General features: G+C 37.9%; 2 protein-coding genes across 5 annotated transcripts; one reads left to right on the forward strand and one right to left on the reverse strand.

The window, feature by feature from the left end:
• Positions 1-841: 841 nt before the first annotated feature.
• Positions 842-7,007, reverse strand: rmdn1 (regulator of microtubule dynamics 1). 2 transcript variants are annotated; one of them, XM_042398932.1, is made up of 10 exons: positions 6,812-7,007; positions 6,198-6,303; positions 5,938-6,022; positions 4,768-4,927; positions 4,480-4,569; positions 4,338-4,393; positions 1,982-2,069; positions 1,775-1,805; positions 1,472-1,605; positions 842-1,350 (listed from the first exon to the last, which is right to left on the reverse strand). In XM_042398932.1, the coding sequence occupies exons 1-10, from the start codon at positions 6,929-6,931 to the stop codon at positions 1,309-1,311; spliced, it is 912 nt and encodes a 303-aa protein (XP_042254866.1). In that variant the 5' UTR covers positions 6,932-7,007; the 3' UTR covers positions 842-1,308. The 2 variants fall into 2 exon arrangements, with proteins under 2 accessions (XP_042254866.1, XP_042254867.1); XM_042398933.1 differs by having other exon boundaries at positions 6,818-7,006.
• A 590-nt stretch (positions 7,008-7,597) lies between these two features.
• On the forward strand, positions 7,598-16,259 carry LOC121888401 (copine-3-like). Of its 3 annotated transcripts, none has more exons than XM_042399877.1 (16): positions 7,598-7,953; positions 8,854-9,026; positions 9,163-9,342; positions 9,437-9,511; positions 11,030-11,101; positions 11,209-11,286; positions 11,369-11,458; positions 12,430-12,528; positions 12,624-12,707; positions 12,903-12,962; positions 13,250-13,383; positions 13,628-13,682; positions 14,137-14,188; positions 14,292-14,425; positions 14,699-14,932; positions 15,266-16,259. In XM_042399877.1, the coding sequence occupies exons 2-16, from the start codon at positions 8,868-8,870 to the stop codon at positions 15,410-15,412; spliced, it is 1,653 nt and encodes a 550-aa protein (XP_042255811.1). In that variant the 5' UTR covers positions 7,598-7,953; positions 8,854-8,867; the 3' UTR covers positions 15,413-16,259. The 3 variants fall into 3 exon arrangements, with proteins under 3 accessions (XP_042255811.1, XP_042255810.1, XP_042255812.1); XM_042399876.1 differs by having other exon boundaries at positions 7,598-7,943; XM_042399878.1 differs by lacking the exon at positions 7,598-7,953 and having other exon boundaries at positions 8,928-9,019.
• Positions 16,260-16,334: the final 75 nt, after the last annotated feature.

The raw sequence follows: 16,334 nt of genomic DNA on the forward strand, positions 1-16,334 counted from the left end.
AAACACCAACTACACTGTACAGAATGCCCCTTTACCGGAGACGATGTGTATAGAAGATTCATTTTTAATCTGCTTTCACCCATTTTAAATGAAGAGAGATGGATTTATGAGATACAAATAAATAAGTGAATAAACCCCCCCTCCATGACCGTGCTTTTCTTTTCTTTGTTGTTGTGTGATTATCAGGGGATGAGAGGCCCTCTGCTCAGGATTCACAACTAAACTGTTGGCAATTTTTGTTCTGTTCTTAAAGAAAAATAAAACAATGCTCTTAGTTGATCCTTTTTCTTTTGATTGGATCTTGCCTGTGGAAAGAACCATATTTAATAAAACATCTGTATCTGAACATCTTTACAGCTGCTTTGAGTTTATTTTTGGTACAATCAGGGTAAATTTGACCCTTAAATCAGAGTCCAGTATCCAGTATTTCTTATTGTAAGTATGATATCACCTCCTTGTCAACTAATGATTAGCATCCTTGGGAATGTGTGAAACCATACAAGACAACTTGTTGTGTGGACAGTTGGACAGCGGCGACAGTAGAGCTGCTCAGTTCCCAAAAAACAGCAACCATTTAGCTGACGATGCATTTGTGTCTATGATTTATCTTTGGTTTAAAGAAATACTTACAACTTTCAGGTAGATCTGACACACCACAGAATAACTTTGCTCAGGAATCTTTTCATTAAATGTCAAAAGACAAGCATATATACCATTATTTTTATCTGGGTAAAAACCCTGCATATCAGTTAATTCAAGAAGGATGAAAACATCAGCGTATGTGTGAAATAACATTCACATTGAAATTAAGAAATGAGCTACAAGTAACTGAACACAGACACTGATCTGAATATTTACTTGGTAATGAAACAGTAAACAGTATTTCATTAAAACAATGTTAAGTTTTAAAAATGTAATTGACAATATGACTCTTTTCCCCTTAAAACAGGAAGTGTGTCACTTTCTTTGCTACCTTTCTAGAAAAAGCAACAATGTCCAGATGTATTTTCCAACATTTATCCCAGGAAATGCTCTCCACTCAGCCATTTGTCAGAGAGAAGTCAGCTCAAAAGGAATGGAGACATAAGTAGATACATGGAGAATGATTATGTTTACTATTGCATTATTAAAAGTTGCATTTTGTTTTAAATTCAGTAAAAGCTGAATGATTGGACAGTCCTCATTGTCTCTGTGCCCAAGGCCACTCACAGTATTGCTGCATTAATATTATAAAATCATAAAGAGAAAACATTTTGTTAGCAATTATTAACAGTCCAAAAGTCCTGAAAGGCGTCATACTCCACATGCTCATCTTAGCTTCTTCAAGAGGTCAACAGCTTCTTTATGGACCTGCAGAGGAACCAAAAGAACAAAAAAGCATTGAGTATGTTCACATCAGCACGTACTGCTCATGCAGGTGTTGTAAAGTCTTCCTCATGTAAACGGTAAATCAAAGGCTTAGTGCTTGTACCTCTTTGTCTTCCAGTGTGTGAGCAGGGTAATCTTTTGCTTTGGTCAGCCACAGTAGAGCATTCACATCGTCTTTCTTGGCCATGTAGGTCTTCCCCAGCATTAGCAGGTTTTTGCTGTAGAAATTAGGATCAACTTGGAAAAATAAAACAAAAGACAGGAATTTGTATTAGCTGGATGCATTTTGAAGCCTAAAAGAAAACCCTTTATGAAAATTTCTTAAGTGTGTGAGCTGCTGCCGACAGATCTGCAGACTTAGAATTCAAACTGTCCTCTGAGACATTATTAGTATGCTGTGTTTTACCTTCTTCAGCTTTCAGGAAGAATTCCAAAGCCTGAGAAGAGGCAGAAAAACATATGACTTCATCCGAATGTCAAGACGTTAAACTGTCACTCCAAGCCCAAACCAAAAAGTGATGTAATTTCAGCCCGAAGCTGCGTTGTAACAGTCAGCCGTTGCACAATTATTAACTAATCAAAGAAAGAGTGATATTGACAGAGCAGTCCTCACCTCGTCATATGTGGAATCAGGTGGTGTTGAGAAAATTACAGCTGCAACCTTGCGTTGATACCATGGCAGCTCAGCAAAAGCAAAGCACCTGAGAGAGAGAGAAGATATAGGGATTCCCTTTAATAAATCCTTCAGTGAGTTAAAGGTCGGGTTCACAATTTTTCAAGTCTGTCTTAAAATAACAGCCACATGCCCAGATGAACAGTGAGAGAGGTTTTCCTCGCTGGAATCATTCCTCCTGTTCATACTGGCTATTAAAAGATCTCCTTCAAATGTGCTTTCAATATAAGTGATGGAGGCCAAAATCCACAGTGTGTCAGTCATTTTAAGCAAAAATGCATTTCAGTTGATCTGAAGCTTATATAAGCCTTCAGCAGTCTGAGTTAGTCATATCAAGTGGATATCTGCCACATTTACAGTCTTCTTAGCAACAAAGTCCCTCTTTTTGTTTCATCAAACAATGTTTCCCCGTTGAGCTGCGATGGAAGTACAGTAATAAAAAGAGGGACTCTGGCACTAAAAAGACTGTAACGTTGAAAGATATCTACTTGATTTGACTCATTTGGACGCTGAAGCTTCATATTGGCTTCAGATAAACTTTTAAATACATTTTTGCACAGAAGGACGACTGTGGATTTTGTCCCCCATCACTAACATTTTGAGTGTATTATGAAGGGATCTTCTAATGGTCAGTATGAACATGAGGAATGATCTCAGCAAGAAAAACATGTTTCAGTGTTCATTTGGGACTATTGTTTTAAGACAGACTTGAAAAACTGTGAACCTGTTTATAGTGCCTGATAATATTTTGGCCCTTTAGTGTCATTTTAAACAAAAAGTCCTAATTCACAAATGCAGTCTGTCTGGTGATGGACTTTCTAACCATGTTAGCTCCATGGCTCTGTGGACTGCAGTGTCAGCCAGTCCACCACTTTGGTCCAGACTGAAATACCTGAACAACTTTTTAATAAATTTCCATGAAACTTTGTACAGACACTCATAGTTCCCAGAGGATGAACCCTACCAACCTTGGTGACCCCCTGACTTCCTCTAGTGCTACTATGAGCTTGACATTTGTGGTTTTGAGTGAAATGTCTCCCCAACTGTTGGATGGATTGCCATGACATTTGGTTGAGACATTCATGTCCCCTATAGCATGAACTGTAATAACTCTGGTGATCCCTTAACTTTTCATGCAGCACCATCATCAGGTCAAATATTTAATTTGTCTAATACGTTGGTTAATGACCAAATATTTGCCAAACTAATAATTCACATCAGCTGCCACTGTACCTTGTTGCTAATTAGCAAATATTAGCTTGCTAACATAGTTGGCTAGGATATTGAACATGGTACACATTACCCTCTAAACTATTAACGTTAGCATGTCTTTGTGAGTTTTTGTGTTTAAAAGCTCAGAAAACTGCTGGTTATAATTTCAAACAGCCCAAGGTAACACATTCAAATTGCTTTTTTTTTTTTTAATTCAACCAACGGTCTAAAGCAGGATATTCAGCTTTCTATCATATGTGACAAAGAAAAACATAAAACATCATATTTAAGAAGCTAGAACCAGTACAAGTTTTCTCATTTTTTCTTGAAAAATAGCAACAAAATAAGAAAAACAATTTCTGTTGCTCGACTAAACGATGAATCGAGCTATATGTTAGCATGATGAAGTTAGCTTTTAGCTCAAAGCACAACTTTATCGTCGCAGAGCCGCTAGCTTGGCTGTAGACTCTTAGTCTTGTTCTGACATTTTTGCCTTTATTCGATAGTCCATAGAGAGAACACAGATGACATACATCAAAAGTTCCCTGGCCGGACTCCAACTGGGGACATTGCAGTTACATGGTCTGCCCCTTCAAACCCAAAGCCACCAGGAGAACTCCTCTGTTGCACTTCTGTTGACATTAAATACTAAACAAGTATGTACTTCAAGATATTTTTGACTTCAAGATATCCATGGAGAGTGGTAACAAAATGTTTTTTTAATAATTTCTATGAAAACGCAACAATATTGACAAGTACAGCTTTTGCTCCATAACAGTATCTGATCTTCTCTTTCATTAGAATCTTGAAGTCTCATGCAATTTATCTATTAAAGTTTCTCCATCCGGTTTATTAAAGTGTCTCCATCATTTCCAAAGCTTCCCTATAGAAACCAACTTATTCTGCTGCCAACTTCACTTCCTCAGCCTGACACACCCTGAGCTGTCAAGTCTGAGACACAACTGGCTGGTCCTAGTTTGTATCAATGTATGCTGATCTTTCAGATGTTCCAGAAGCAGCTGTACTGAAAAATGTTGCACTTACAGTGTGTTTTGTTACAATAAAAAGAAAGATTCAGACTCACCAGTAACCCAGAATGTGTAAGGAAGTGGCATCTTTGGGGTTGAGCTCGATGGCTCTCTGGGAAAAAAGCAACATGTTTCACTTCAGATTAGAGTTAAATGTGATACAGTGATAATGTTACATTGATCCAAATATCTTCTCACCTCTAGATGTTCCCTGATGATGTATGAATTTCCAATTTTCACCTTGACTCCCTCATAATCTCCAACATCGCTTAGACACACTGCATACCACTGCAAATGAATTCAAAGTTTTAAATTACTTTATTTTTCTGATAAAAGCCCTAAAGAGAAAAAAACCCCATCATGACCACAGATGTGATTTGTTGTAGGAAAACTAAGGAAAAAAGTTTCCTCTTTTCCTCTGACAACCCAGATGGAGATGATTGGTAGGGATTACGGAGGTGCTTCTCCGAGAAACCATTGTCTCACCTTATGTGCTGCGAAACAGTTGTCATCTTTCTCCAGTGCCTTCTTTGCATATTCAAAGGCCTCAAACATCAGCTGCTTCTTCTGTTCAGCCGTCTTGTCGGGCAGGACGGACAGGTCACGAGAGGCCCGGGCCAGCCTCCACAGGAACTCTGCATTATCACTGGATGCATGACAGTGTGCATGGAAACAAAACCAGAACTTAAACTCACTATGTGTAGAAAATACTTGATTTTAGTGCCCCTTAGTGGTAATATCACAAAAAGAACCTAAGGCAAGTAAGCACTCATAGATATAACTATATATCTATCTACATACCTACCTACTAGGGACATGTATGGTATTTGTATTAAAGTGTTAAAATAAGTGTTCTTCAATAAACATTATGAGAGGGAGGGTTCCAACGCTGGGTCTCAAACCCCAGTCTCCCAGACTATGGATGACTGCGCTGACTACTCAGCTAAACCTCAGCTTCACCAGACAGTGAGAACTGCAACTATTTCTACACCCATGACACAGTGACAGACAGCGATGTAACCTTGCTACGTTACGAGTCCTGACCTGCGTGCTATTTGTCTATCCTATTTATCTTGAATATTTATGATTTCAGCTATTTGATCTGATGCAGTGGAAGAAGTTTCGAGATCACGATACCACAGCATAAAAATACTCCATTACAAGTACAAGTTGCATTAAAAATATTACTTAAGTAAACAAAAAAGTATTAGTTGCAAAATTTACTTTAAGTATTAAAAGTAAAAGTACTCATTTTGCAGTCAGTGTTATATTTATGATATATACTGTATTCAGATATACAGCCTGTAAAAAGTATTCACAGCTCTGGGAATTTGTCATGTTTTGTTGTCTTAAAACATTGAATCAAAGAGGATTTAATGTGGATTTTTTTAACATTGATCAACAGAAAAAGACCCTTTAATGTCAAAAATGAAAACAGATCTTTACAAAGTGATCTAAATGAATTACAAATATGGAAAATATAAATTACGTCATCTGTTTTACATGTAAAATATTGACCTGAAATAAATGCAGTGGAGTAGAAAGTGCAATAACTACAGTACTTGAGTAAATGTACTTACTTACATTCCACCACTGCAGTGATATCTATTTCAGAGAGAGGAGAAATTAGACAACACAAATGAGAACTTGCCTTACCTGTCCTTGTACTGCAGGAGCAGCTGGTAGAGTTTCTCCGTCTCTGCGCAGCTATACAGGTAGTCAGCCTGCTCCAAAACCTCCTCTACACACACACACACAACAACAACAACAACAACATCAATTCAATTAAAAAAAAAAGTCTAATTCATCACATTAAACCTCAACAAACATCCCTCTCTCTCTCTCTCTCTCTTCATTTTCTTTCACACTGTCTCAAAATGCTTGTGTGCCACAATCTGTAACAGTGTGCCAACTACCTTTTTCTAAAGCATGAACGACGGCTGAACTCTGCACCCTGTGATAAGCTCCGTAAGCCAGACAGGAGAGAGCAGGGAGCCCCAGGAGGAGAGCGGCTCTTCCACCCTATAGCACAAGAAAGGAAGTGACAAAAAAGGTATAAACACACATAAGGAAATGAATGCAAGTGGCTACTGGGCAGGCTTTAAAGAGGTGATTCCTGGGAAATGAATTACAATGATCACCCTCAGTTGACCTGAGGTCACCTGAGACCACTAGAGTAGCAGGATGGAGGCAGCAGGTCATTGAATTGGGCTGTTTAGCTGGGATTCTGCCTGATCTGTATACAAAAATCCAGACTATTCGTACTCATTAACATCATAATGACACAAAGATTGATACACTTCTTTAGACAGCTGTTTCATCTTGATGTAAAGTTGCAGGACATATGGCGCAGCTCCATGATCATAACAAAGCCCTGCTGCCCTTTCACCTAAATAAGCATAAAGCCACTCCTGTTCTTCCAATGCAATGTTTCTTAAACTCGACCATGTCCAGCAGTTGAATGTGAATGCTGTTAACAGTTTAGTGCAGGATAACAAAACAGTCTGAGTGAGAAATAAAAGGCATATAAATTTACTGTCAGAGCAGTAGTCCTTCTTAAAGTTGTCCAGTAGTATCGCTGAGCCCCTCTGACTCTGACGCCTGACAGTAATGTCCTGCTCACACAGCGCGTAAACATTGTGCCAGCCATGGTGCGAAAGCTCCCGACGCTCAATGATCAGGAATTACGAAGCTTTCACAAATTTATGGACCGGTGTTCGCAAATACTAACAGACGGGGAGGTTCAAGATCACAAACACAAAACGTTGCAAAAAAAAAAAAAAAAAAAAAAAAGACTCCTCCCCACTCTATTCACTTCTATTCTTTCCATTTTCCATTTTCTATCCAACATTCAACAGAATGACAGAAAGAAAAAAACAAAACTTTATTCAATTTTCCAATCTTCCATTGTTAATTTTGTAGAAAGGGGGGTAGAAAGAGAACAAAACAAAACAACAACAAAAAAAGATAAATAAGATAATAAAGATGAGGCTTTAAACGTTTTTGTGTTTTTAACTAAATGATAAGGTGGTTTAAAAGGGCATTTTAGGTGTAAAATACGTAAAACAAAACAAAACAAAACAAAAAACAAAACAAAAAAACACACACTTGAGCAAAAGTAGTTTGACAAAAGTTAACACAAGAAGGCTTTTTGTTGGTTAAAAATAAGTTTGAAAACAGAAAGAGAAGCTATGTCAGCTATATAAACATCTTAATGGGATATTCTACCTGTTACATGCTATTTAACTACCGCAGCAGATGAATTTATTAGCGTTTACTTATACTACAAAACATCTCTTTCTTGAATGGACCCCGATGACGTATCTCCTCTGTGTGCAGTCGACAAGAAACAAGCAGAAGTGTTTCGCGTTCCGCACTAATATTAACCTGCCTGTTGTTACGCACAGTGTCAGAAAGTGTTCTTCACTTAATTTAGGCATAAATGTACCAGACACTCAAACAACAGTGAGCTGACTTGACTGAATATCAGTGTTGAGTGTGTAACGTAGCGTTAAAAAGCGGCCAGAAGAAGTTCACCGTAGTTGGGCCGAGTGTCGGCTCCGCCCCGGGCTCCTCAGCTGCTCTTGTCAAATAACGTTATATGTTAACGCTGCATATACGACCAGAGGCAGACATTGTTTATATTTTGAACAGCTAAACAGGTAAATAACTGTGAGTATTCTTTAAACTACTACAAAAAGATGATGAAATGTGTGCATGGGTAGACTGTATCGGTGCAGACATCACCACACCCACCCATCTCTCACCGCATAAACGTAATTAACCGTAAGCTAAAATTGACGTTAGCTAACAAGACGGTAATACATTACATGCTGTGACCCCAACATTTATCTGTGCGTGTTAAACTATGTAACATTGATTCATCAATCATTTTCATTAAATTGTTGTAGCTTTATACCTAAAAAACGTGCTCAATATACTGTTTTTTTCTGTTAATTGTGTATTTTGTACTGTTCTGTAATATAGATTAAGGCAAACGGTAGATTAACGGTAACTAACGGTCACTCTATTCCCAAAAATTCTTGATTGCAACCAACTCCCAGATTTACTGTCAGGGCGGTTTTTTTTTTTCAACTAATATTAGACGGGACTGTACATTAACTATATCTTTAATCTGAGATACACTAACATTAATATTCAGCGGTGGAAGAAGTATTTAATTACTTTTGTAAAAGGTGCAGTGCCACAATACAAAAATCACATGTCAAGTCCTACATTCAAAATGTTACTTGACTAACATTAAAGGTACAGAAGTAAAAGCAACAAAAGCTACTTAAGGTCAAATTAACCATTTGCTGAGGCCCCTGTCAGTAAAGGACAAAAGAAAATCTCTGACATGTAGTGGGGTAGAAGTATAAAGTAGCAGAAAATGGATATACAGTATTTAAACTGCAAGTACCTTAAAGTTGTACTGAAATACAGCACTTGAGTAAATGTGTTACCTTGTGCTTTTTAGCATGTTGTTTTTTTATGATCCTTTTAACTTATGTAAAATGTCTCTGAGTACCCTGAAAAGTGCTCTATAAATAAAATGTGTTATTATTATCTTAGCACAACAAGCTACCATGGCCTCATTTGGGGCTTCAGCACCAGCAGCCACCCATATGGCCACCAAAGTGGAGCTGACCATCTCCTGTGACAACCTCCTGGACATGGACGTCTTCTCTAAGTCAGACCCTCTGTGTGCCTTGTACATCAACACTTCAGGCTCCCATTGGTATGAGGTCTGTATTGTACCTGTGTGCACAGAAGCTGAGGATGTTCCCTGTTATATATTTCCACATACTGCATGTGTTAGATTTCTGATTCAGCCTGAGTCATCTGACATTATCTTACATCAGCTCTTTCTTTCTGAACCAGTTTGGGCGCACAGAGATGATCCTGAACAACTTGAATCCAAAGTTCGCCAAGAAGTTTGTCCTCGACTATTATTTCGAGATGGTGCAGAGGCTGAAGTTTTGCGTTTATGACATTGACAACGACACCTATGATCTGGCTGATGACGATTTTCTGGGAGAGCTTCAATGCACTCTGGGTCAGGTGAGCTGCACCTTCTGCAGTTTTAAGGAAAAACATTGATAATGTCTCCTAATCTTTTCATTGTTCTGTGACAGTGCCAGTGTTTTGTATCCAGATTGTTTCTAACAGGCAGATGACTCGACCTTTGATGTTGACGAATGGGAGGCCTGCAGGTCGTGGGACCATCACAGTGAGTGGGCAGGAATTAATCTTGAGATGTGATCATAGCAAATTGCAAGGCACTTAATATTTGTTAAAGGACAGCACTCTATTGTATTAGCCAGATAGCCATAAAATACCACCATCTTACTAGAATTAGACGTACTGTATAATAGGGCTGCTCCATTATGGTAAAAATAATAATCATGATTATTTTGGTCAATATTGACATCACGATTATTTAACACGATTACTTGTTGACTCTCATTTTTGACGATTGCCAATGCCAATTTTCCACTTGGCTATTACATGCAATCATAGATTGTACTAATGATCAAGAAAGACAATATATGAGGGAAGAACTTAGGAAGACTGGAGTTCAGGAGTTCAGCAGTAAAACTTTAATGAACTTGCCAAGTGGGTGGAGCAGTAGTTTTCTTTGAGTTTATTACACAGACAGGAGTAATGTGTAGGATTTAATCTTTGGCCCACAGTCCGAAGCAGAGGGTGGCAGTAATGTACCTAATACGCTAGTTGCCAACCGCTGTTATAAACCACAAAGAAGAAGAAGAAAAAGTTTTTACCAAATAGAGTGGTACATCCTGTCAGCCGAGGTATTTTCTATCTGTGCAGTCAAACACAGCAGCTCCTCCGCGGACATGAATGAAGTACTTCATGATATGAGATGAAACGGTGATACCCAGTACCTGCAGAAAGCTTTTGTTTAAGAAACAGCAAAAAGTCATATTCAACGAAATGCAATGTAAACGACAGCCTGTAATCATACAACAGAATAAGAAGATGTAAAAACACTAGAAATAATTTCCACATATTAAAAGTAGGCTACAGCTGAAAATACATGTAGGAATTATTATATATGACTTATGTACAGAGAGAATCTTTTGCTATTTAGTTGGATGATGAAGAAACCATTCTGAATATGTCACTTAAAAAAAGAAACTTAAACGGGAAAATAAAACCAATGAATCAATATGTACAAACACTGTTGATTTCTTCCCGTGGAGCCGACATGCAAACTATTTTGGTTCAGTAAATTTCAGCTGTCAGTCAGCCTGGTGAAGGTTAGTCTGTGGACAAAGACTCTCAACGCCTGTTGGAGGCGTTTATGGAGGAGCGAAAGCGCACCGCTGTAAAGAAAAGAGCTTTGCTGGATTTATAACACAGGACAAAACAAGAGCATCATTAAGAAATGACAATAATATACAATCATCGTTTTATCTCGATTATCTTGTTTTCACAATCGTTAGAAGCCAAAATCATAATCGAAAATAAAATTCGATTAATCTCACAGCCCTACTGTCTAACTGCATTTAGTGTTGGCAACAGTGACCTTTGATTGTGTTTGCTTCTGTTTCTTTAGTATGTGATTTTAAAGGATCATGGCTGGGTTAGAAATCATGCATTATGCCATTTAGTGATGTTCATTTACAAGATTTCTGTGTTTTAAAAGATAGTATGCCATATTGTCGAAAGCACAAAATTGCACAAAGCAGCTTTCAAAGTGTTGATTTCCTTTTTTTTTTTATAGATCTCTGCTGAAGAAATAACAGACACCAGAGTGGCAAACTTTGAGGTGTCAGCCCGCAAGCTGGACAAAAAGGTACTGTAGGTCATTTTAAATAGTCAGGACTAGGACACTGAGGTTGTTTATTATTTCTACTGTCTATAATTCAAATATTAAATTCTTAATTGGATATGGTTGTTCAGTATCTGTGGTGGTCCGACCCTTTCCTGGAATTCTACAAGCAGACTGAAACTGGATGGCAGCTTGCTCACAGGACAGAGGTACATATTTACCAACAGCTCCCTCTTCTGCTAGAATAGGATTATTACAGACTTGTGACTCATATTAATCCGTTTTATGTAGGTGATATATAACAACCTAAACCCAACATGGAGACCCTTCCGCATCTCACTGCGAGCTCTCTGTGGAGGAGATGTGGAGAAACCTATAAAGGTAAATTCTTGTTTATTATTTTATACCATTTAAGTTTTTTGATCTCTGTTAATATTCCCTGTAAAATGCAGCCTATTAACACGTTTCTTTAAACCCCACTAAGGTGTGAAAAAAGTAGATTTGTTTGCTCCCTCTTTTTACATTTACTTATGCTTATTATTATCAATATTTACTTATATTTTAGCTTTTGTTGGCTTGATTGACCACGCTACTCTAACATACTAATGATTCATCCTCTATTTGCATTTTTTTTCCATTGTACAATGCTTCCACACTTAGAGCAGCGAGCTGCTTGTGACCCAGCTGGATAAGCAATATGTGACAGAGTGCATGGCATCCCCACACAAAGGTGTGCATCGTTGTTATCTTCTTTTTATTTACTTTAGTTACTGTTGTTGTATTTACTGTGTTTATAGTTTTTTTCTTATCCTTTATTTACCCAGGTAAAAGTCTGATTGAGATTAAAATCACTTTTTCAAGTGTAACCTGACTAAGAGAGCAGCATAAACATTGATTCCTGAGAGTGTGATTGGTTATTTGTGCATGTGAGGTGTGATTGTTGAGGGTTTGACTGATACTGCACACTTAGGATATGATGAAGTGTCCTCGCTTACCACAAACAGTGAATATGTTTTAATTATGTTTATATCATATCCATTTCATTGTGATATAGTGAGATCTTCTCACAGCAACCAAAAAAGACTAAGACTGCTATGTAAATGTCCTTTCAAAGATTCTTACACCCTGATAAAAACCAAATTCCTAGCACATACTTATTAATACTGTTTTTTAAAATCAAAATAGTAATATATGTAAAGATTAATTCTTGCACACAGGCTTTAAAAAAAAACTGAATCACATCAACTTTAATTTCTTCATCCTGTCTTGATATTTTGTTGACCATCTCTGAACTTGTTGTAAGGTTGCCTTGACTTTGACTGGCTACAAGAAATCTCTCTGTTGGTCCTCAGGTTTACTGTTACGACCATCATCACAATGGCTCCCATGACCTTATTGGGAGTTTTGAAACCACACTTGCAGAAATGCAAACAGGGACACACATTTCTCCGGTGAGGCTTTGTGTGTGTTTTATTCCAATTCTCATATTCAGTTACACTGCTTATAATATAACTGGCATACATATGACTCATGTTCTCACTTGCAGGCTGAATTGAAGTGCATTAACCCAAAAAAGTTAAAGAAGAGAGGCTATCAGAACTCTGGGGTCATTCTCTTCAAGCGCTGCCAGGTACTGATTTAGAAATTAGGATGTTGAAGACACTGCCTTGATCTCTTCATCCTTCTGTTTATTTTCTCTCAGTGAATTGTTAGATCTTTTCAGTGATTTTTAGATTCTGCATTTTTAAAAGACAGAAAGGAATAACTTGTTGCTACATATATATTGATGTTACTGCTGATGTTAATGTAGTATTTAACCTTTCAGGTGGAGAAGGAGTTCACCTTCCTGGATTACATTATGGGTGGTTGTCAATTCAACTTCACTGTGAGTCTGGAAATGTCAAACACGACATGTTATTACTTTAATACTTTCATTTATATTCACATTCTCAAATCAACACAGCAAACATACTGACTGTCACAAATACAACACGAAATAAGTCAAATAAATTGTTTTATTTGATTCAGTTTCTTTAATGTACCTGAAATCGCTACTTCCAGGTAGCATGCCTCAAAATTCGGTAAATACTATGTTATGAATCTCGCATTTGCATCCGGTCACTGAGCAGCTCCCTATGTCTTGATCCTTATCCTCTCTCGGGCCCGGGCTAGATTGCCATCGACTTCACAGGCTCCAACGGGGATCCTAAAAGCCCCCAGTCCCTCCACTACATCAACCCAGAGGGCTACAATGAATACCTGTCAGCCATCTGGGCAGTGGGTAATGTCATCCAGGACTATGACAGGTAAACTCTGCTCCATCTCACTTTATCACACCACTTACAGTACTAAACCAATCATCTTTTTCCTTTTGTTTACTGTATGTGACAATTTTGTATGAAGCCAGTCAGATAAAAGGGCCGTATGAATAAAGTTTGCTTGATTGCAGTGTTCATATTTAAGTGGATTTAATCTACTGACTGATGTGCTTTGGTTAATATGTATTTATACCTACACTGTACATTTATTTTTTTCTGTTTTTCTGTGCAGCAACAAGAAGTTCCCTGTCTTTGGGTTTGGAGCTCAGTGTCCTCCCTCCTGGAATGTATGAAAAAAAAACAAACAAACAAACTTTCACATCCTAAAAATTGTTAAATAGACTTAGCATCAGACATTTCATGGTTCGGTCACGTTGTAGTGATTTGTTCCTGTGAGGATGATCCCTATTGACCTCTGTAATCCTGTGACATTTCAAAAGTTTTCACTTATGAAATATTTCAACATCGACTTCATGGATTTGCTAAAGACATTCAAGGTTCCCAGTACTATGAATGCTAATGACTTTGTTCCTCTATTGACAACATGAGGTTGATATTTGTGGTTTTAAGTGAAGTGTCTCAACAGCTTTTGAACGGATTGTAATTAAATTTGGTACAGAATATAAACTTGACAGTGGTTCTCTGATTTGACGGCTCTCCACTGTGAAATTCAGAAACTGGTGTAAAATTGTTGGACTGAATTCTAAAGCGTTCATCTAATTATTTGTTTGATGCTCACAGGTCTCCCATGAGTTTCCGATCAATTTTAATCCATCAAATCCTTTCTGTGACGGTAAGTTAACGCTTTTTATAACATTGTATTCGGGTATTAAAAGATGCATTTGCATTGGGGTTGCTCCTACTTATATATGTGTGTGTGTGTGTGTGTGTTGCAGGCATAGAGGGGGTGGTGAAGGCCTACCAAGAGTGTCTACCTCAGCTGAAGCTCTGGGGCCCCACCAACTTTTCTCCAATTATCAACCACGTAGCCTGCTTTGCCAGACAAGCTCTCTACCAGAATACGGCCACAGTAAGTAGCCAAAGAGAAAGTGCTTGAACACTCAGTGGTCAGTGTGAAATCTAAGGACACTCCAAAAAAAATGTGATAATGTTTAAGATGTGTCCCAATGGTTCAGTCACTAATGTTGTCTACAAGTCACATGACAAACCAAGGTAAAGGGTAGAAGGTAATATTTAAAGAAACTAGGAATAATTAATAAAATTCTAAGATCATATTGAAACAAACAAGGTTTTTGTACATTTTGTATCTTAACACTGTTTTGTTTTCTTTCTTCATCTGCAGCAATACTACGTGCTGCTCATCATCACAGACGGAGTGATCACAGACATGGACCGGACCCGCACCGCAATCGTAGACGCCTCTCATCTGCCTATGTCTATCATCATAGTGGGTGTGGGCGGGGCAGACTTCAGCGCAATGGAGTTCCTCGACAGCGATGACAAATTGCTGCGTTCGCCCAGCGGTCATGTCGCCTCACGAGACATCGTCCAGTTTGTGCCCTTCAGAAATTTCCAAGTAAGCAGCAGCCCAGAATTGTATACTGCAGTAACATGATGTACATGAGGAGATTTTCATATTTCATAATCAGTTATTGTTCCTCAGTGGTTCACTGATTATTTCTGTTTCATGTTTATTTGTGCTTGAACATTGCTGCTCCTCCTTGTTAATTGCTCTCCACATTGATTTAAGCCACAAACACACCACACTGCCTTTCCTCTAGCCTTCTTTTTATTTAATTGACCAGCCTGAGTTGTCAGTAGCGCAGGCTCGGGTACACTGAAATATTAGTGAGCATTGTCCTAAACATGGCTAAGACTAGCTGTCATTCATGTACATTTCTCATTGCAGGGAAGCAGTATGGCCCTTGCCCAGAGCGTCCTGGCAGAGCTGCCTGATCAAGTGTCCTCCTTCTTCAATTCTTACAAGCTGAAACCCCCGAATCTAGTCAGTGTTTCTGGGCCATCCTGGACAGACCGAAGTGCCTCATATTTATAATCTGCTTCTCTTGCAACCTCTGTCTGTTTTTACTGCTTGGAAAGGTATGAATCATCGTGAAGCAAGGTTTTTACAGCCACTGCTGTTATATGAATGTGGGGTAAATAAAATAAATAAATTAAAGAAATGATGTCTTAAAATTGACTTGATATTGATAATAAGTTGATAAAAGAATGATTTCTGTGACCAAAGAAACATGATAGCATGTTGTGCATGATGATGCCAGGCAATCACCATAAAGTAATCACAGTTTTGTCTATGCACTAGAAATGTGACAGTAGGTATGTTGGTATGGCTTTGTTGTTTAAATGTCATTATGTCTTGTATATTTCTTTTCTCTGTTGTACCTTCACACCTTTTTAATGTTGTAGTCCATCTTTCTCAGGGAGAATTCTTACAATCTTACTCTGAGACAGCAGCACACATTACATGAGCTGGAGACATGATGTAATAGTGTGATTACAGCAACAATCATGGATGTTGATGTTTTTCTTTCTAAGTCTGTACTACACTGAAATAACAGGTGTTTATACTATTGGATTTCTAACCATCCTTCCACTTTGTACCATCCAACATGCTTATTTTTACACTCTGTTACTCCCAAACTTCAGTACAACTTAACTGAAAAGATGCTTTCTTATCATCAGTATGTTACCTTTGTTAGCCAAATATAATAATATATTAATATAATAATACTAACAATTATTATTAGTATATATGATTGATATTAATATCAAACATATATGTAGTGTGCTGATTTTTCACTCACACCAGAATAAGAAATCATTGTTTTAGTCAAGGCTGATCTGTGTGAATGCTTGTGACTAATAAAAATACATTCACATGATGTCGGTGATTCATTTCCGCTCCACTGGACATAAATAAATAACCCTTTGGATTCACTGAATGACTTTCTCAAGTA

This window comes from Thunnus maccoyii, chromosome 21 (genome assembly GCF_910596095.1).
Source record: "Thunnus maccoyii chromosome 21, fThuMac1.1, whole genome shotgun sequence".
Lineage (NCBI taxonomy): Eukaryota > Metazoa > Chordata > Actinopteri > Scombriformes > Scombridae > Thunnus > Thunnus maccoyii.

Bases quoted from the DNA above. Each gene is read 5' to 3' on its own strand.
- rmdn1 (XM_042398932.1), bottom strand. From the start codon at position 6,931: ATGGCTGGCACAATGTTTACGCGCTGTGTGAGCAGGACATTACTGTCA. The intron at 4,570-4,767 runs GTGAGACAATGG...ATTCATTTGCAG, and splicing joins ACTGTTTCGCAGCACATAAG to TGGTATGCAGTGTGTCTAAG. The intron at 2,070-4,337 runs GTGAGTCTGAAT...TCTCTCTCTCAG, and splicing joins TTACACATTCTGGGTTACTG to GTGCTTTGCTTTTGCTGAGC.
- LOC121888401 (XM_042399877.1), top strand. From the start codon at position 8,868: ATGGCCTCATTTGGGGCTTCAGCACCAGCAGCCACCCATATGGCCACC. The intron at 9,027-9,162 runs GTCTGTATTGTA...TTTCTGAACCAG, and splicing joins CAGGCTCCCATTGGTATGAG to TTTGGGCGCACAGAGATGAT. The intron at 14,933-15,265 runs GTAAGCAGCAGC...TTCTCATTGCAG, and splicing joins TGCCCTTCAGAAATTTCCAA to GGAAGCAGTATGGCCCTTGC.